We start from the raw sequence: 21168 nt of genomic DNA, 5'->3' as shown, positions 1-21168 counted from the left end.
ATTTGAAAGTCCATGCATCTGGCCTTCCATTTGTATTAATTTTCATAAAGGCTGATGCACAAAGACACAGCTAGAATGTATACATTGAGCAAAATGTTTACCATAAAATGGCATCTGGACCAGCTATTTATATTTGTGAATTTCAATACAAAGGGCTTACATTTTGAAAAGTATTAAGTGTCAAAATGAGGATGGAATATTTCAAAATAAATAAGTGTGCTAGAAAATAAAAGTGTACAACTCACATTTCTGGAGGAACTTTTTGTTCTGTTAAGAGGCAGCCCTGGCTAGAAGTTGGTGGCTGAGCAAGGACAAGGAACATTAGACTCTGCAGCTTGAGTTTTACTCTACAGCCAATGGAAAACTAACACACATTTTATAGCACATGTGTAAATATTATGTTAGAAAGGTAACTACCTTGGTAATAAATACTAGACCTAAAAATTAAGAATGTGGGGTGATGGTGCAATTTTTTAAAAGGAATATATTGAGAGTCTTGATTCCAAATACAACAAGTTCATGCAATCAACATAATGAAGACCTTGAAGGAATGGAAGAGCATTAGGAAGACACGGGGAGAACACACAAAGTGCTGGTATGTCAGAACCAGAATCCAGAGCCAGGGTGCTCAGTATCCATTTACCAATGTTACTGTTAATTAGTTATTTCCATAAAATTACTTTGAATTTAATGTACAAGAATTATTAATTCTTAATATTTATTAATTATTATTTATTTATATATTAATTATTAATATTTATAAAGAATGCCTTTATCTCTCTATTATGTAGTTATACCTGAAGAGGATTTTCTTGTCATTCGGGATGTAGTAGTCTTTGATTTCCTTTATGGTGAAGGTGTTGCATGGAGCATCTCGAGAGAGGAATGGTAGTGGGCTGTAAGAGCCGATGAGCCTCAGTTTCCATCGTGCACCTGACACATATGATTCGCCAGTATATGCTTCCGCCACAAACGTGTATCCCTTCTAAAACAGAAGGCACCACACACATAGCATTCACATTGCCACCAGCCTTTCAAATATGTGGGCCGCTCATTGAAATAAATGTTACGATATCCTCATAGAGCCCAAGAGCCCCTAAGAACCATCAAGCCATTAACATTGTATTTAAAATTCTTCTTAGAAATAATCATCTTGAGACCCACCCCCATGGGAGAGAGCCAAGCCCTGTCACTATTTATGATACTCTGCTATGATTGAAGACAGAAACCTAGCATAAATGTCTTCTGAGAGGCTTCATCTAGTAGCTGATGGAAACAGATGCAGAGACCCACAGCCAAACAATAGGTTGAACTCCTGGAGTCTTGTAGAAGAATGGAAGAAAGGACTGAGGGAGCCAGAGGGGTCAAGGATACCACAAGAAGACCTACAGAGTAAACTAACCTGGGTCTATGGGGGCTCACAGAGTCTGAAACACCAACCAAAGAGCATGCATATGCTGGACCTAGGTCCCCTCTACATATGTTGCAGATATGCAGCTCATTGTTTATGTAGGTCCCCTAACAATTAGAACAGAGGCCATCTCAACTCTGCAGATTGCCTTAGGATCCCTTTCATATACCTGGGCTGCCTTGTTTGGCCTCAGTGGGGACGGATGTGCCTAGTCCTGCAATGATTTGTTGTACCAGGGTGGGTTGGTACCCATGGGGGGGGGGCTTCCTTCTCTGAAGATAAGAGGATGGAGGGATGGGAAAGAGATGTGAAGGTGGGGCTGGAAGGACAGGAGGGAGGGGGCTGGGATCAGGCTGTAAAATGAATTTGCAAAAAGAAAAAATAATAATCATCTTAGGACTAAGGGTGTATTCAAATGATAGGATGCTTGCTTAGCTTGTGTGAATTCCTGTGTTAGATTCCCCATTACTGTAAACAAACTCTCAGAAAGCTCACAGGTCAGTGTTGTAAATCGCATTGTCCTGTCTTTGAGGGATGATGACAGGAGTAGAGGAAACAACTGCTCATTTGTTTAACTGAAGAAGCACATACAGTTGCAAGCCTAAGTCCAGGGACGGTTCTTGTGAGGCTTCAGAGCATGCCTTGTGGAAGTCCAAAGGAACAAACAGGCTCCTGCAAACCAACCTGAGTCTATAAGGAAGTATAACTCCATATAACAAATGCACAGGTAAACAATGACAGAGCTGATGGATTTCACACAATGTAAGATGACTCTTTATCAGGTCTTCAGGTGGGGAACCAAGTTGAGTAGCATCCAGGGGTACATTTGATGCAGCTTTACATTAGTTTTAGATACCCTATAGTGTTCTGCTATCGCTGGGGACCATGTCTGAGATATCACAGCAAGATGGCTCATCAATGCCAGAACAAATTATTTAATGGTTAAGACTGTCAGACTCTATGCAGGAAAATGACAAGGGCTTCCATTTACAGTAGTGTCTTCTAAGATGTGTTTTGTGAAATATGGACCCTGTATCTTTTGTGAAATATGGACCCTGTACCTTTTATGAAAATGGGTTTCTATGATGTAGTATATTTGGGAAGTATTGCATAACTTTCCCCTCTGGAGATATATGTTAGCTTATGAAAAACCTTGAGAAATCATGAAATAAAAAATTAATTGTGTAGTTTTAAACTTTAGAATAGTATGTTTTATAAACACCTGGAAGGACATGAATTTTATGGTAATGGTTGGAAACTGATGACTTTCAGGTACACATGCACCATCATGCTTTTCTGGTACCAGAATGCTAGTGGATGTCAGAGTCGATGGCCAGACTCTGCCAAGGCAGGGTAAGCAAGTCTTCAATGGTTCCTGCTTCACAAATATGCCTGTCAGATATACTGGGCCAGAAGACTGAAGATGATGCGCCAACGTTATGTAGTTTTGGTGTCTATTCAGGCAATAAACTGTTATTTTTTCATTTTAAAAACTGCTAACCTACACTTCCCTTTTACCTAGGTAGTTAAATTTATTCCTTCTCAAGTCTCTGATGGGGTTGAAGGCCAGATAGTTAATTTTAAAATTAAGCTTAGTTGTTTTAAGAGTTTAAAAGATACTTTTAAGTCTAGATAGATATTTTTAGGTTGATATATGTGTGCTTTAATAGATGTTGATTTAGGTTCAAAACTTTAGATTTACCACAATAGAATAGACAATATGTTCTACAAGGTTGCCAAATACATTTTGATTAAAAATTATGTTTGTAAGTCTTACCAATTGGTTTTTGTAATTTTTCACAATTGTACTTACTGTATATAAAAAATGGCCTTTTTTTATTTAGACAGAAAAGGGGGGATATTGGGGGATAAGCTGATGTATTTTGATGCTGATTACTCCTTGCTTTCTGACTCACCCTTTGCTTAATAAAAAAGCCATCCCACTTGGGGAGGGCAGGGGACAGACAGGTGGGGCTTAAAGAGGAAGGAATTTTGGGAAGAAGAAGGACCACCACCAGGAGAAAGAAGAGAGACCTGAATTGAAGAAAAGAAGGCGGGCTGGAGAGATGGCACAGTGGTTAAGAGCACTGCCTGCTCTTCCAAAGGACCCGGGTTCAATTCCCAGCACCCACATGACAGCTCACAACTGTCTGTAACTCCAAGATCTGACACCCTCACACCAACACAAATAAATAAATAAACAACACATGGCTGGCGGTGTGGATGGAGAATCCTGCCCAGATGAAGAACATTAACAAGTATTTGGGATTTTGGATGAGAGATGGTTTGATAGAAGTTATTAGAAGCAGATGGCATGGGATTGAGACAGGGATCCCATGCCTGTCCTACTATGGAAAGTACTAGTTTAGAGGATTGATATCTGCACTACCCCAGGTTAACTAAGGCTATCTTAAAATATAACAAGTGTCCATGTCTTAATTGATGGCTAGCTGGACAGGTAATGGAGATAATTTTAAAAACAATAACAAAACAATCAGGAATTATATAAAAAAAAAGTTACATTCATAATGTTTTGGCTACCTGAATTTGGCAACCTTGATGAAAACATCTTTCCTATCTATTCTAAAGGTAAATCAGTATCTGTCATATCTCATCTCTATCAACTTAAATTATCTATCTAGACCTAAAATTCTTAAGCGAACAAGGCTACTACCTGTGAGACAGAGTCGCCCCTCTGACCTGCTTGAATATAGGACCAAATGAACTCCTGGGACCCATTTATGTTTTCAAAGTTGGTGTGGTTTACAACAGTGGACAGGACACACATAGTGTGTTCCTTCTGAAATGTAAAGTGTGTGGCAGCAGTCACACTTGCTGTATCCTCCTGTATGGACTCGTATTAGAACAAACAGGGCACCTTTCCTCCCAGTAGACAGCAAGCATAGCTGCTGCGCTCGCTGCTGGTCTCCCAGTCTAGCCCAGGCCTTTTCTCTCTGTTTTATCATCTGGGGATTCATTTTGCACCTACCTTGTTTTTGGTGTACAGGTAAGGCACCACTTTCTGAAACACCTTGGGCACCTGCTCCATTGTGTCATTGTTAACCACGTGCAGCAAACAGACGGGGAGTGTAGTATATACTTTGGGGACTAACATCATATCTTGAGGAACCAAAAATGTTTCTCTGTAATTACAAAAGCATGAGCTTTTCTTAATGAGACTCTTAAAACGTGAAATAGAATTTCATCCCAAAGAATCTCTGTAAAAACATAAAGCTGCAAATAACTGAAAGGTTTGCCCTATCTTTTCCATGTCAAGTTACTATTACTGTGTTATTTTGATGTACAAATGCAAATGCCTATGTTATATACCACTCATAACTTGTACCTAATATGCTATTGCTTGGAAATAAATGTTATCTATCTCTGGTGGAAACAGATTGACTTATTATGGTTACATATTCACTGAAAATCTATAAATTGTTTCATACTTTGAAATAAGCAACATTGATAAAAATTCTTTGACATATCTTATATATGAAAAAATTATGTATCATATATGAAAAAGTTGTGAGCAAATATGAAAGCAGCCTAGAGGCCAGTACTTTTACTGCTAACCATACTTTCGTTCCTGAAACTGCAGATCTGAACATTGCATGCCATCTGACAATGGCACCGTTCACCACTTGCCTGAATACTATAAACCAAGAATTTGGCGGTTGGTCTGCATAGTTGACAGTGTGGTCAGCAAAGGCCACCTTAGTTTCTTCATCTTGGTAGCATGGGTAAGACTCCATAGACTTACACTTGCTTCTAAACATTAGTCTAGAAGTAGAAAAAGAACTTGAGTATCAATGACAAAGCACTTTACAAATGAACTCTGTCTACAGAAAAGACAGAGCTTCTGAAATACTAAAATACTAGAAGCCAAAGTTTCCTGGGTCACCATCAAAGAGGCACTGCGTGATTCATTGCATCTGGCCTCAAGGGGGAAGGAGCACACTGCAGGTCAGAGGGGAATGGCATCTTTCAAAGGCACATAAGTTGTCTGATCATCGTAACTGAAGGAGACTATAATTCCCAAGCAAGGGAATGACTGATGCTCGCAGAGGGAAACGAGGCTTGATGTTTAAGCTGCTAAGCAGGCAAAGCAGTTATAAAAATGGAGTCAGGGCCACTGAAGGACCCTGCTAGAGACTAGAGATTGGGATGGAGCTTGTGAGGTTAATGTGAGCCATGAGTTTGGAAAATTCGATTGCGACAAACTAAGGGTACCCACAAGAGGATAAGACTAGAAGTTTCATCCTCTTGAGTTTTCTGGTTCCCATAACTGTTCAGGGAGGCCTGTGGCATCTTCCACAACAGGGTGGGAGTGGGTGGAGCTGAGGGATGGCTCCTCCCTTCCTGCCTGAACATACATCCAGCCTCAAAAGCACCACAAATGCTGGGTCTTTTTTCACAGTACCTCAGCAGCTATCTGGGATAGGGTCCGTTATGGCCACATAGCCAGTTCTTTACTGGAGACCTAGGAGTATCTTTAGGTTGAGAGGTGTTCGTTACCTTAGGAGAGACAGTGCGTATTGCTCCATATTCATCTCTAATACTGCCCAAATTTTTTGAAGTGTATCTGCAACAGTGGTATTTTCCTTTGTATCTAAACAACAATAGCAATAACAACAGTGATAGTAACAACAATATTAAATCCATATGAACAACGATCTTCTGCAGTTTTCATTTTGCAAGTAAAGAATTTGAAGTCCACTCAAGGAGTCAGAAGGTCCTTGTACTTACAGAGAAGGCTAGGGAAGCCAGGGATGTTAATCACACAGGGCTGTCTCTTCAAAGAAAAGGATGTGTAACCTGTTTCTCAGATGTGCTTAATACAGTAGTGACCTCAGTGCTATGTGTATGGCCAGACCACATTGGCTCCTTCAGAGACTACCCCATCTTTCTCAGTTCATCTGTAGAGCATATCTTTATGGAAAATATCACTTTATAAGAGTTTTGATGTAGTCGTACTCATGTCTTAAACTGTTGTATACTAGTGATTGAGTTACTATCACCAGGAAACTTTTTTTCCAAGTTGGGCTAAGCTTAAATATACCTAAATTAAACTTTCTGGGGTCAGCCTTCTGGGTAAGCATCCCAAAGTCAACTGGTCAGAAGACCACTCTCTTTTTCTTATGCCCTGCCTAAGCTCTTTCATTGTTCTGGTCAGGATCTGAAGTGAGAACTGTAGCATTTGCCTGATATAAGGGAGCCGCTTTGTCTGCCTGGCCAGTTTCCTTCCTGTATTTGTCACTGGAGTATGGTCTCTGAGATCCATTCAATGGATTCGAGTGGAGAGAAAGAACTATGTTGTGAAATTGCTTGCACCTTTTCAGTTTCCACAACAGGGGAGAAAAAGAGAAAGAGAACTGTATGACTAATAGTTACTACTTAGGAAAAAATAAACATTTAACCATGTAATGAATTTGATAAATGCATTAGTTTTTTAATGGAGAAAAATGTGAAAATCATGTAATTATAATTTATTTCTATCTTAGCTTGCTCTTTCTTTCTCCTTTCCTTTCCTTTCTTTCTTTCCTTCCCTTCTTCCCTCCTCCCCTTCTTCCTTCCTGCCTGCCTTCCTCCCTCCCTCCCTCCCTTCCTGCCTGACTGCTTACCTGCTTTCCTTCTGTCCTTCCTTCCTTCCTTCCTTCTTTCCTTCCTTCCTGCCTCCCTGCCTGCCTGCCTTCCTGCCTTCCTTCCTGCCTGCCTACCTGTCTGTCTGTCTTTCTGCCTGCCTGCCTTTCTGCCTTCCTTCCTCCCTTCCTTCCTTCCTTCCTTCCTGCCTGCCTGCCTGCCTACCTCATTTCTTGATCTGGTCATCCAGGTAAGCTTCAAATTAGCACTAGCAATCCTCTGCCCTCATCCTTCTGAGTGCAGGAAATACACGTGTGCATTATCACACCTTCATTTGTAATATGTTTCTATCAAAGACTATTTACTGTGTGTTTAAAAAATACTTAAAAAATCTTTTTACTCCTTAGGCAAACATGCCAATGTTGTTACTAAATGTTTTCCATAGAGATATTTTATAACAAAATGTTTCAGTGAGCAAAAAAGTTCTATCAAAGATGAATCTTTCCTCTCAAATGGTCAATAGATATTACATGATGAAAAGGATCAACTACACCTTTAAATCTTTGATTTGATAAAACAGGCATTATTCCTTCCAAATTCAGCTGATATACCTGAAACAGTTCCCTTCTCAAATGTTAGAGCATTTTGAAACACATTCTTGCCCCTAACTTAACATCAGCTTCAGCACGCACACAAGCACCAGCATTCTTTATTCACTTCTGTGACACTCCTGCATCTTTCACTGCAGTGAAATTCAGTCTAGAAATGTGCAGGAACCTGCTGCAACCAAACGTGGCATGACTGAAATAAACTCACAGCAGATTCGGAAAACTAAGCCAGTCATTTTCTCCATGATTCATGGAATAAACATCCTATTTCAATGTGTAGTGAGCAGTATCAGTGCATGTGTGCATCTGTGTGGACACATGTGTGTGCAGTGGACACATGCATGCATGCACATACATGTAGCTGCCAAAATTTGATGTAGGTGTCTTTCTCCGTTACTCTCTAATTGTTTACTGAGGCAGGGTCTCCAGCAGAACCCGAACTCCCTGATGAGGCCCATCTGGATGGACAGCTGGCCACAGGGACAGCTTGGTTGCCACATCTGTATGGCTTTTCTGTAGCATCTGGGATCTGAACTTCAGTTCTCAAGCTTGTGCAGCAAGCTTCTCTTCTCCCTCATTGCCCCAGCCCTGACATTCATCCTTTCAGTAAATCTGTGCATAACGTCTCAGACACTGATGAGTTCAGAGAATGAAGAAATGAACTCTGACCAGCTCCTTGCCTCAGAGCATTTCAGTGGTTAATAGATAAAATTAATTAACTGTTCTGTAAAGCAAGGTGACTCTAAAACACCTTAGTGCACTATAGAAGCACTTATTCCTATACTCTTGGGTCCATTTCAAGTGTCTTAAAACCATACCTGGTGTTCTGGCTTTGAAGAGCTGTCTGACATAGGTCCCTTTCCACATGGACTGAATTTTCACTGCAGCAGCTATTTCCTCAGGAGAATACTCCTTCTCATGTATTGGCATACAATATTTAAGGTCTACCCATTCTGCTGGTAAAAGAAAGTCAAACGCTAGATTGTGATTTAGATCTAATCCTTTCCCCCAAATTTTAATGCCGGCAGCTATGAAAGCCTTCAGGTATGTAAAATTCCATGGGATGGATTGAACATCCCATTTCACACTGTCCACGGAGTGAGGTAAAGGTCTGGGGAAGGAAGCTGTGATGTTTAATGACCTGCCTTTAACTTCCATCAGAAAGAAGCCAGAGGCTTCCCTCAGAACTGAGAGGGAACAGAATAGTGACAATAGAAATGGACCATGTTAAGAGGAAGGAAGGAATTTGGGCATCTCCTCAAGATTCCTCAGTTCATACCAGGCAGGTCAGTGACAAGTACAGAGGAATTCTGGGGCCCCTGGGAGTACATATGACAAGGCTTAGTATGCTTCCTCAGCAGACCTCAGGAGCCCTTGGAGCATCCTAGAGAGAGCTTGACCTCTATGGCTGTCTGGCATATCTGTTGGCTCTGACACATAACAGCTAAACATACCCTTTTAAAATTATTCATCATTTCCACGCTCAGAGACATAAAATGAGTCAGTACCGAAAGAGGCATCCTCCGAGAAGGAATCCAGTACGTCCAACTCTAAAACCATGGCCCGGAATGCAAACTTGAAGTTTAAAGGAGGCTTGGTTATTTGAGATTTTTTCATTAAACGCCACAATGATATGTGGAAAACCTGGAAAAGATAAAAATATTCACACACACACACACACACACACACACACACACACACACACACACAATTAACGACAGTGGGACAATCTAGGTTGAACTAATTATGGCAAGTGGAGCTGAATTGTTCTTTAATAGAGGATTAGCCTTGACTGTTGAGTATATCTGCAAAGGTTGTGTCTGTTTGAATATGTGACAAGGTGGACATATGTCATTGCAGATTCAGCTGAATGTCTGGGATGTATATTGTATTCTACCTTAATGTTCATAAAACAATTTCCTTCTTTTCTGCTTGGCAACAATATCCAACATCAGCTTACGTGTGAGTAACAATAAAAATGTTTTTTAAGGCAAATAAAATTTTACTTGTGCTTACACAAGCTTACACAAAATTAGGTTTACTGAATACCCTGTATTTTCCTTCTGGGCATGAAATCCCTCTCTGAAAGGTAGTGTGATAAGGTCTAAGGCATTTTTTTTGGGGGGGGGTGTCACAACTGGATATTATTGTCATATGCAGTGAGGACAAGTGATCTGTTACACATCTCACACTGCATAATACAGTCCCATAACAAAAATAATTTACCCTGAATGTCAATTGCTCAGAGGCAAACAAACAGCAAACAAATACAAGTAGATGTAATGGGATCTCCACAAAGGTGGGGTGAACAAGTACCTTCAGGTTCCTTCCTCATGAGACAACCCAAAGTACCCTGACTTCCCTTCCTTCCTACAGGCTATCTAGAAGGCGGGAAAGCTGTTCAGCTGCAGCAGAAGCTTGTGTTATAAGAGGGCATCTTGAACTATTGGGGAAAAAAAACCCTGCTGGCAAGTGGCTGCATCTCTTTGTCCTTTCTGGAAAGACATCATTCACAGTTTAGCAGGAGCCTCCTGATGAGTGGGCCTCAGTAGCTCACAGCAGCCATTACCATGCTCTTTCAGGAACTGTTTTGCCCACTTTCTCAGTTCATTCCTCTAGATTCCTCTCAGCTTCCTGAAAGGACTCTCCAAAGACACAAGCTCCATGCAATCCACTTCCCTAGACTCAGTACTTGGAGTCCATCTCTCTGGTGGGAGGGCTCCTGCTGTGAGCATCAGAACCAGAACTGCTTACCCGGAAGTGCTGAGCAGTGAGTTCTTTGTTGTGGAGGGGGATAGGGTAGTGAGCTGCTTGCAGGTCCCTCAGAGCTGCAGACAGTTTACCTTTGTCTTTGAAACTAGTAATCACATTTCCAATAGCCTTCATAATTATTAGAGACTGTTCCGTAAACCGGTAGCTCTCCTGTGAAGACAGAAAGGACCTGTGGTGGCCATCCTCTTGGTTATCTACCGGTAGTTACGTTTGCAGGAAGTGTAAGGAAATCCTCTGATTCAAGGCTACTTTATTTATGGAGAATGCCTGGGAGACATGAGAAAAGGACTGGAGGTCCTAGGAAAAGGACCGTGGAAGAAAAGCAGCACCGTGGTAGAGTTGGGGAGACTCAGGGTATTAACTTTAGGAGTTAGTTCTCTAAGGTGTCTAGAAATCAGGCTGAGAGAGACTGGGATTTCAGGGGGTGGGGCAGAGAAGCTTGTAAGGAAAGGGTCTTGCAAGATAAAGACCAGCATGTGGGCTAGCTTGGGCTGCTGGCTCCCTCCACTAGCCATTCTGACAACCAGTAAGAGCTCTGAGCTGACAGAGGTTCTAGGGGACAAGCCAGTCTGAGATGTTTGAAGACTGCCCAGGTTGGTGTGTACTGGGTAGTGTTTGCATTGCCTGGAGCAGTACGTGCCTGCTTAGAGGGAGTTGGAGGAAAACTGAGCCTTCTTTCCCCTTTCTCTAGGGGGTATCATAGTGTCATCACTGTTCCCTGGATGCCCACAGGACTGAGAGTAGACCCAGCAAATGTGCCTGGACAACCCAGAGGGCCTGATGGGTGAGAAAGTGTTGTCAAACATACAGATGCCTTCTCTGCCAACACTTGAATACCTGCCTGACCCTTCTAACCATCAGTGCTGAGCAAGGTCTTGCCTAGTGGCGGTCTAAGTAGACTAAGCCTCTACCCAGAGGAATACTTAGTTGCGTAGCATTGTGAGAATGATCAGTTGTGACTCTGGGGATTAGGCTCTCTCAGCTCATGGGCAAGGGTGTGCCCTTTGCATCTCCATTAGAAAAAGGGCAGAACAGAGATTAGTATTGACTGCAATACTCCTTATAACATAGGAGTATATACCATCCTATGGTATAAAAATAGAAAATCTTACAACAAAATAATCACCAGGAGCTAAGACTCCTGTAAGCTGGGTACTGCACAGCACATAAGGAGAACTGTCTTCCAGAAGAATTTGAAATAAGCAAGGTAAAGCAAGCCATGGCCGCAAATGCTTGTAACCCCAGATCCTCAGGAAGCTATGCAAGGTGACCCTGAGTTCCAGGTTAGCTTGGGTTACATCATGATCTCTTATCTCCAAAACGCCAAGGTAATAAACACAAACAAAAATTCCAGGACAGCCAAGGAAACAAAGGATGCCTTAGGAGAGGAGGTCAACTTGTTCTTCCCTTAGTCCTTGCTGAACAGACTGAGAAGCACAGGGAAGACAGCACAGCTAACAGAAGGAAGCCTTGAGAAGCTTGTAGAATCCTGCTAAGACCGCTAGGGGGCGAAAGCTGGCTTGTCTGGGCCGTCAGAACAGGACAGGAAAGATGCAGTCTTCAACCCTCTTGTTGCTACAAGGTCTCCCGCTGGCTGCCTTAGAGAATCCCATATTTGTGCCAACTGGAGTTTTAGCTCGCTATCTTGGATGTTTAGTTTGTTTCATCTGGGCGTTTTAGTCAGAGTTACTGGTGGTGAGGAAGTACTGGGAGTCAGACAGCAGAAGATAACAAATTTTAACCTCCCCTAGGTACACATGCCGACAGAGAACACCGTAAACAGAGAGAAGAGGTTAGTGGCCTTGCTGCACCCACTTTATCTTCAGAGCAGAGAAGCAAGAAGAGACTGTCGTGGAAGAGGAAGAAGTGATGGATGCTTGTAGTGAAACACCCTGACTCCTCGGACTCCCTGAATTACACACTCTAACTGCCTAAATTAGGGAAGGGATGGAAGCGGGGAGAAATGTTCAAATTTTAAACGTCACTCAAAAGGACTTCACTGGTGCTTTACCCCTCCAAAGGACCAATACACCCACTGGATATACTGAAAGAAATTAAAGACTCAAATGTGTAGAGGTGGGAGCAGTTGTCGGGGAAGAATTAACTTTGTTTCTCTACAGACTTTAGACTGCTAATTACACAGATTACACACGTCAGCATTTGTTAGAGGATATAGAAATAGTTTAATAGGCTTTCAAAGGAGGAAGGAATAAGCTAAATATATACATGCATGCATGCATGCATACATACGTACGTACGTATGTACATACATACATACATACATACATACATACATACATACATACATACAGGATTGATACCAGAGAGGGGGGCTTTGCTAAGATATTTACCGGCTCAAAGTTGGGCAGTACAACATCCTCATCCCCAATGACAAATGTCACCATGCTGCAGACATGTAAGGCATGTCCCACGGGGGAATAAGCACTGAAGAGCAGCATATGCCTCCTAGAGGGAACGGAGACCATGTGAAGATTGCGTCCTATGTTGAAAGTATTTCACCTCTGCTAGTTATTCGATCAGAGTTTGGAACTTTAAGTCAAAGTTAATAAAGAGTTATTTTTTTAAAAAATATAGACGGGAAAACTATCTTTGGGATTCTACTCTAGGATAACGCTAGATAATTACAAAATCTGTGTTTTACTGATTGTAGGAGACAAATAATTAGAGAAAAATGGCAAACTTTCACACATTGAAGCTGCTTCCCATATCCTGTGCTAATGAAGAGGGTTCTAGATGTTTTCTCTCACATGAGTGCAGAAGTTTGCAGATTCACAAACACATAATAATTTCACATACATGAATTCTCTACCTCCTGCCTAGTGTCTATGCCATTCAAAGCAGAGATGACCACCGTCCTCAGTCTCTCCATGACTTTTTACTGATCACATATAATTGACTGATCTTTGGGTAAAATTCCAGGAATAATATTTTCCATTTGAAGTATGAGATAGTATTCAAAGTTGTATATTCTAAAATCAAGAAAACACTTCCATTGTATGTAACTTCTTTCAAACAGAAACTGTGATGTGCTTGTCTAGTGTTATCACAGTTAAAAATAAACATCTAACAAAAACACATCACAGGTGAAATTCTAGGTTGGAGGGAAGAAATTCTACTTTACAATCTAAATGGGGTCCATATTTAAGCAGAATCAAGCAGAGTTCTTGTTATCGAATAGTAAGATTTATTAGAACACAGGACATATTATTACTGGCTTCATGTTAGAAACCCTGGGTGAAGCAGGGTTAAGCCATGTCTTTCATGTTCAGCCCTAGGGCCTCCCCATCCTTTGTGGCCCTGGGAATGTCATTCATTGATAGGATTCTCTCTCTCAAGAATCCCTCTGATAGACAGGTACCTTGTCAAATCACTCCAGGGAATAATAATGTAGAACTCCCATTTTTTTTGTCTCATTAGCAGCAGTCTAAAAGACTCAAAAGTGGGAAAATGAAGTCAGAGCCTACCCGACAGGCAGGCGCACCATGGCGGCTTTGGTAGCATAGGTGTGGATCCTCAGAACAGAACTGACAGGCTTGAGGGACTTCCAGGTGATTTCTTCAGCTGTCAAGAGCCCAGGCTCCACGTGAGGACTATCTTTTGTTAGGGCTTTGGGAGAAGGGACACACATTGAAATACGAGTATGAAAGGACAGCCGGCCTCCTTTTGCACTGCTTTCTGTCCAGCAACAATGTATGTGATCATGAAAGATGGATCAGGTACTGAAGATATTCCAAACGACTTCCTGACATGTGAGAAGCTAAGAGTGTAAGTACGGCAAATAGTCCCTTGCTTAGCTATGGCTCTGCCTCCCTGTCCAGTGTGGCCTTCATAATTATCTCCTCAGATGAAAAATTAGGATGAGAAAATTGAGAAAAGGAGAGCATGCAATATATTTCATCATAGTCTGTCAAGAATTTTTAATCATCTCTATGTGCATGATTAGAATATCTTCCCAGATGCAACTATAATGGGAAAAATCATGTAATAACCAGAACAGTAAGAGAATTCCAAGATGGTATTAGAGAAAATAAAAACATTCCCCTGTCTATCTAAGGGTTTGCCTTTAAAATTCAAAGAATCTTTGAACGTATGTAAAAGTTGCAAGAAACAAGATTTAACTTTAAAATCAAGTAGGTTTTTCTTTAAATGTGCATCAATAATTATCTTTCATCAGTGACTGAGAATAAAATGTATTTTGCCCTCCTTCCAGAAAACTTTCAGGATGAAGACACTAGGTTACAGCATCCTCACTCAAGCAGAATTCCAATGTCCTGGAACACGAAGACCTCCGAGCTGGAAGCTTAGTCGCTGTCTTAAACTCAGATCACTACATTTTGGAATGTTTATTAAATGAATGTTTATTTTGCACATGCTATGTAATATCCATGATTCAAACCAACTGGGATCCATGCTGAAGCATAAAAGCCCCGACCCTTAATATGGTCAGAATACCCAGTGCTTGAGTATTGGGACATTTGTTTAACAATTATGATATGACATGGTTAACCCAAGTTAAAGATGTGCTTTAACAAAATAGGCCAAAAGAGTACAAAAATAATCAGAAGTGTGTATCCTGCATCCTTGCACAAGGTAGGGAAGTCAACCCACTAAAGTGAGAGGCAGGACAGGTTAGGGCCTTGGGGAACTTGTGTGGGGGAAGTGAGGCCTGCTGCTTTCTCACTAAAGTCAGCAGCATGGCTTTCAACTAAAAATGAATGGGAATAAGAGTAGATGTGAAAGACTTGAAGATGGCAAGGTTGAAGGTAATACTTTATGAGAATGAGAGTGGGAGAATGCACACCAGGGAATGCCTGCAGAGGGGAGCTGGCTGAGATCAGCGTTCCTCAGTGTTGCGTGAGCTGACTAGGAGGGCTCTTCCTTCTTTCAGTCATATTCTGATGCTTTTTCTGCAGCCAATGATTAGGCAGTGTTGAGTTTGACACTAGAATGCTTAACAGGAAGGAGTGATGTAAAGCGGTAAGGGCAAGTGTGTTTATTAGCCAGCATGTTCCAACTTGTGGTTCATGGGCCATAAGTGGATTTATGCAGCTAAAGAGAGCCATTCCTGCAGCCCAACACAGAATCATTAACTTACTCAAAACATTATGAGATTTTAGTTTTGTTAAGCAGAGAGTGGACTTTGTGGCTGTCACAATGTCAAAAACCTGGGCATGTCTTGTAGGGTTCACAAAAGGATAAAATGACAGTGACTGGCCAGAGAACTTACACTGGAGTAGAAGAAAAGCAGTGATGCAAAGAGTGATAGACATATAAAGAACAGTATAGTGTAGATGGACAGAGAGCTTATTAGAGTCAAGAATTATAAGCCTGGGAGACCAGAGAGGGTGAGCTGAAGAGCAAAGATGGTGGTTAAAGAGTTGAGACCTTAGCATAAGGATGGCGGAGACGATGCATAGCTGTCGGGGATATAGTTCCCAGTATAATGATGGTGAGTATGGGCTATTGCTCTGTCTTCTACTGTTAAAAGAAAGCACTCAAATCTATATACTTCATAAAGAAAAAAGAAGGAGAAGGAGGAGGAGGAGGAGAAGGAGAAGAAGAAGAAGGCTTATTTAGTCTAGAGTCTAGAAATCCAAGGAAACTGCCCTGGATTCCAGGTTAGCACTCAGTCTACCTGTATAACATAGCAATGGGAACTGAATGTGTGCACAAGCAGCCAAAAACATGCAGAGGCTCCATGCTATACCAGCCCCTTCTCATTAGGTTATTATATTCAGTCTGAAAGCAACATTAACCCAATCCATATGCAGCAGCTTAGTCACTTCCCACAAGCCTCTACTACATGCAGATTTCTCTAACTGGACATTAGCACAATGGGGGACAAACCTCCAGTACAGGACCTTAGGGAAAAGGGCGTCACAGATCACAGAAGAACCCAAAATAGACAAAACACAAAAGATCATTGTTGATCATTGTCAGGTCAAGTAACAAACAAGAAAGATGACAAGTGGATGTGAAAAGAAGTAAGACTAAGCACGCCAAAGAGGTTGTGACTAATAGAGAATTGGGTGGCAAGAGTCAGTACCATGCCCAGTGTTGGAGGGGCAAGAGCAACATAGGCAGTGGCAGTCCTGTGTAACTCTTGGCAAACTACAAAGAGATGTTGTCTTCTCCACCCATGGCCGGGAAGTTGATCGTGCTATGTTCCCGAGCCCACCTGTGCTCTGAGCATCCAGACGCTCGCACTCTCAGAACCCTCTTACCTCCAGATTCCCCCCAGCGCACCAAAGCAGAAAAGCAAACCAGTAGTTCAATGGGCTTCAGGCTGTCCACAAATAGATAGTAGGGCACACGCTCCTCTGAAAACTGCAAGAAATAAGACCAGGCATCGAGCTTAGCAGTCTGTTCATCCGGTCAGTCACAGTGTAGCTCATGCACACTGAGAAGCTGACTACATTCTATGGACCACAGTCAGTACACTACAGTTATAAGCAGATGAAGCCATTCTGAGCAATAGTCTGGTGGCAGCTGGGTCTGGGGCCTCTGAGAGATGAGCTGCTGAATGAGAAAACTTCATTGTGAGCAAAATAGGGGAACTGTCAATTCCAGAAGTAAAGTGGTGAGAAAGAGAGCAGGCTGAGGGCAGAGATCAGCTATGGACAAGCAAGAGGACACAGACTGAGCATGGCAACAAATTCAACGGCCTAGCAGGGACGCATTCAGGCATTTTACATAGCCATACAATGGTTAAAACAACAACAACAAACCAAATCCTTTCTCAGTCTTTTCATGAGATCTTTAAAAAATATGACCACTGCTTGCTGCTAACCATGCAGGGTAAAGTTTTGTTTTGGAGATACAGTGAAATGATTGGTCAGACTGGAGTTCTTGGAAAAGACAGTTGACACAGCAACCTGTTTAGGATGTTAGTGTATCCTATGGAGAACTGTGAGGATGCCTAATTCCCGAGAGAATGCAGAGCAGGATGACCAGGTTGCCAAAGGTACACATTTATACATAGCAAAGCAAGGGTTGAAAATAAAAGCTTGACGTTAACACTGTATTCATGACTACGGTCTTGTTATTGCTTCCAGCCCCACAGTTCTTTAATGCAATTTTGGATGATGACATACCATAAGAATATTCAACAAATATAATTGTCACTATGCTGTAGAACTATGTCATAGATGTGCTACTTTACCACAATATTTAAACAACCATTTAATACAGGAATCACACCATGAAAAAGGAAACCTTTTTATCCAATAAACTACGAAACAACTACTAGAAATGTCTGGCATGGCATAAGAAGTTCTAAATCACTGACTTCTTCAATATTTTTATTAGTTACCATCCAAACATTTATTTCATGTTTTCTTTAAATTCCAACATACTCATGTGAAGGATGTTGGGTCTCCCAGGGCAACATGTGTCTGTGACGGTGAGTCTCTGCAAGGGACTCATTGTTAAATATTCAGCAATGGAGATATTGGCTGTCCGCAAAGCCATCCATAAGTGATGTTTAAGAATTCTCTCCCCCAGTCTCACCCTGAGCATCAAGAGGCTCTCTGTGAGGTGTGCTGTGGCCTCTGTCTCTGTGCTAAGTTGGCAGGACCAGTGACTAAAGGCCAGCCTCAGAGCATAGTCAACCTTTCCTCTCAGGCTGCATGGAAAGCTTTGAGCTCCAGTTTCTAAAATATATCATGTTCTCACAACCATGTATGCTATAAACACTCAGGGGAAAGATTCCCATAGACATGCCATCCTATTTTGCCAAACTGACATTTTTAAAGGAAAAATAATCACCATCATTTTATAAAAAGAATATCAAAACAAAGAATAATTGATTATATCACTACATATGCATGTATATTAAAATGGTTTCAAAAAGTGTGAACTCTAGTAAATGACAGACAACATGTATTATGTATACTGATATATAATATGACATTATATATATTACATTATATATATATATATATATATATATATATATATTGATAAGCACTTTTCCAAACATCTTACAAGCATTATCTCAGTTATACCCCAACCATGTGAGTGACTTTTGGGGATACAAACTGGTAAAGCATTGCTTATGGCCTGGACAAGGGGTGATTAAAAACATGAAAATTGATGTTTCAGTTATAATTGTGTAAGAGATTTATAAATGCTTGAGACACTTAGAATCACTTTAACAAGCTGATTCTACATAAAACTGATTCATAAAAAGGAAAGTTTAATGCAATTACCTTGAATTCTGATTTTTGATAATTAAGACAATAAGAACTTGGCTTGTGGAAAATATATATGTGGCTGAAAAAGAGAACATTTACAGTAGGTTATCGCTATTGCATGTAAAACTCGTACTACATGTTCAGTTTCTTAGACTCAAATAATTTTATAGCCTTTTAGAAAGTGCTGCATTTGTTGTTCTGAATGATATATGATCTCAGTGGGAAAATTCGTCTTATTTAACAAGTGTGTGGGGAGGAGCTGAGACTGGCTAGAGTGGGTTTGATAATGTGCTGTGTGGATGGATATTCAGTGCATCCATTATTCCTTCTCACCAGCAGAAGAGTGCAGGTACAGAGACCCACAGGTCCTTCCAGAGAGAGAGAGAGAGAGAGAGAGAGAGAGAGAGAGAGAGAGAGAGAGAGAGAGAGAGAGAGAGAGAGAGAGAGCAGAGAATCCCAGGGAAGATTGAGAGGAAAGACTGTAGGAGTCAGAGGGATGGAGGACACCAGGAAACCCAGCCCACTGAACCAACTAAGTAGAGCTCAGCTGAGCTGAGTTTTCACAGAGACTGAAGCAGCAAGCACGGGGCCTGCTTGGGTCTGCTCTAGGTCCTCTGGGTACATGCTGTGACCGTTTGGTGTATTTGTGGGACACCTAAAGGTTGGAGCAGGTATGTCTCTGACTCTTTTGCTTGCTCTTGAGACTTGTTTCCTCCTATTGGGTTGCCTTGTTCAACCTCAATATGAGGGCTTTTGTCTTGTCTTATTGTGTCTTGGTTTCTCCTCTTTGGCTGTCATCTCTTAGATGTTTGCTCTTTTCTGAAGAGGAAATAGAGGCCGAATGGATCTGGAGGGCAAGGGATGTGGAAAGGAGCTGCAATGAGTGGGGTGGGGTGGGGGGAACTGGTTGGCATGTATTCCATAAGAAATTGTGTTTCCAATAAAAATTTTAAAAACTGAATTTAAAATTATGTGAATTCCCAGCTGATATTTGCTTTCTTCTTGAATGATCGTTAAGAATGAATAGATTATATGAATAATATACAAATGTACAGAAATTGACCCTGCTACGAGCCTGTATGGTATGCAGCTCAGGATTTAGCCAGGAGAACCTAGTCAGATGAATGGCATTTGAATGTTGTATTTGCTGGAGTTCTGTGTGGTGTGTGTGTGTGTGTGTGTGTGTGTGTGTGTGTGTGTGCACGTGCACATGTGTGGTGGTGGTGTGTGTGTGTATGTGTGTGTAATCAACTTGACAAAAGCTAGAGTCCTCAAAGAGGAAAGAGCCTCAGTTGAGGAATGCCTCTACGAGATCCAGCTCTAAGGCATGTTCTGAATTAGTGATAAACAGGGGAGAGCCCAGGCCATGGTGGGTGGTGCCATGCCTGGGCTGCTGGTCCTTGCAGGCTGAGCAAGCCATGGGAAGCAAGCCAGTAAGCAGCACCCCTCCATGGTCTTTGCATCAGCTCCTGCCTCCAGAATCCTGCCCTGCTTAAGTTCTTGTACTGACCTCCTTTGGTGATGAACAGCAATGTGGAAGTGTAAGCCAAATAAACCTTTTCCACCCCAACTTGGGATTTGGTCATGATGTTTCACCACAGCAATGAAACCCTGATGGAGACAAATACTTACTGAAAACAGACACAAAAGTCTTCAAAGTCCAACCATATTTCTTTGGAAGCACTTTCATTGATTGCCACAAGCTCTTCCTGCGACTTGTCCTGTGACACTGTTATCAGGTTGATCAAGTCCTTTTCTAACCCGGCAGCCTCGGGCGCGTGGCTATCCCCCTGTGCAACCTCTGTCTGCTCCTCTGGGAAGGGGAGAGAGCAAATATGTCCAGCATATCTTACACTGTTAAGCAACAGGCTGTTGAAGTGTGGAAAATGAATGGTAGGGCATATTTCCAATCCAAGTTCTATCTATGGGAAGTGAGACAATCACTTCTATGAGGCCTAAGGTTTGTGAAGGTATCATTCTCACATGTTACGATTTTGTAACTCAGGGACCTTGAACTCGCTTTGGTAAGTTTAGGAGCATGTTCTTCAGAAATTGCAAAGTTACAACAACGATTACTTAACTTATGTGCTAAAAATCTGCTACAGAGGGAGTTTGAAAAGAAGGAACAGTCCAGAGTGCAGAAAGCAAAATAAAAACATGGCATGTATGTTGGCCCTGCTTTGTTCTGCTAGCCCTTTAATTACGCTCCTTGGTGACCATGTGACCATGGATTATATTTGTCAAGTGCTGTCATAAAGCTCACATAGAGCCTTGAACCAATGTCGTATATATGTGTATGTGACATTTCTTTAGGATTTGAGTCTTGGTCAAGTCTTTAGTTAGTAACAGGAACTGGCAATGGCTTCAGTACTTTGACTACAGCATGCATTAAAAGTCATGAACTTGTAGACAGACATCTGTAAACTCAGCAAGTTGGAAGATTAAGAGATTGAGGCCAACCTTGTAGGCCAGTCTGGGAGATTCAGCAAGACCCTGTCTTACATGAAATAAAATAAAACACCAAAATAAAATGACCATATGCCCTTTACTCACAGACTCGTGTTCTCCTCCATTTCTA

The 21168-nt window shown here is 41.6% G+C and overlaps 1 protein-coding gene and 1 long non-coding RNA gene across 9 annotated transcripts in view; one reads left to right on the top strand and one right to left on the bottom strand.

Moving 5' to 3' along the window:
- LOC311595125 overlaps positions 1 to 12639 on the top strand; it is a 350591-nt gene extending 337952 nt beyond the window's left edge. The window contains exons 3-4 of the long non-coding RNA XR_014778319.1: positions 481 to 595; positions 12126 to 12639. This is a non-coding gene — a long non-coding RNA (uncharacterized lncRNA). The remainder of the gene's footprint in view (positions 1 to 480; positions 596 to 12125) is intronic.
- ADGB (androglobin) overlaps positions 1 to 21168 on the bottom strand; it is a 118340-nt gene that overhangs the window by 29870 nt on the left and 67302 nt on the right. For 7 of the 8 annotated variants that reach the window (XM_084777483.1, XM_084777489.1, XM_084777487.1 and 4 more), the window contains 12 exons: positions 20223 to 20403; positions 18606 to 18669; positions 16620 to 16722; positions 13860 to 14001; positions 12726 to 12840; positions 10357 to 10524; positions 9111 to 9246; positions 8421 to 8558; positions 5930 to 6023; positions 5060 to 5194; positions 4401 to 4554; positions 798 to 985 (listed from right to left, as the gene is read on the bottom strand). In XM_084777483.1, the coding sequence (XP_084633609.1) occupies positions 798 to 985; positions 4401 to 4554; positions 5060 to 5194; positions 5930 to 6023; positions 8421 to 8558; positions 9111 to 9246; positions 10357 to 10524; positions 12726 to 12840; positions 13860 to 14001; positions 16620 to 16722; positions 18606 to 18669; positions 20223 to 20403 (1618 nt within the window). The remainder of the gene's footprint in view (positions 1 to 797; positions 986 to 4400; positions 4555 to 5059; positions 5195 to 5929; positions 6024 to 8420; positions 8559 to 9110; positions 9247 to 10356; positions 10525 to 12725; positions 12841 to 13859; positions 14002 to 16619; positions 16723 to 18605; positions 18670 to 20222; positions 20404 to 21168) is intronic. The other variant, XM_084777484.1, reaches the window with a different exon arrangement.

Source organism: Acomys minous (genome assembly GCF_964271855.1).
Source record: "Acomys minous genome assembly, chromosome: 3".
In the NCBI taxonomy this organism is placed as follows: domain Eukaryota; kingdom Metazoa; phylum Chordata; class Mammalia; order Rodentia; family Muridae; genus Acomys; species Acomys minous.
The sequence above is the reverse complement of the archived record's forward strand: the minus strand, read 5'-3'. Positions and strand labels throughout refer to the sequence as shown.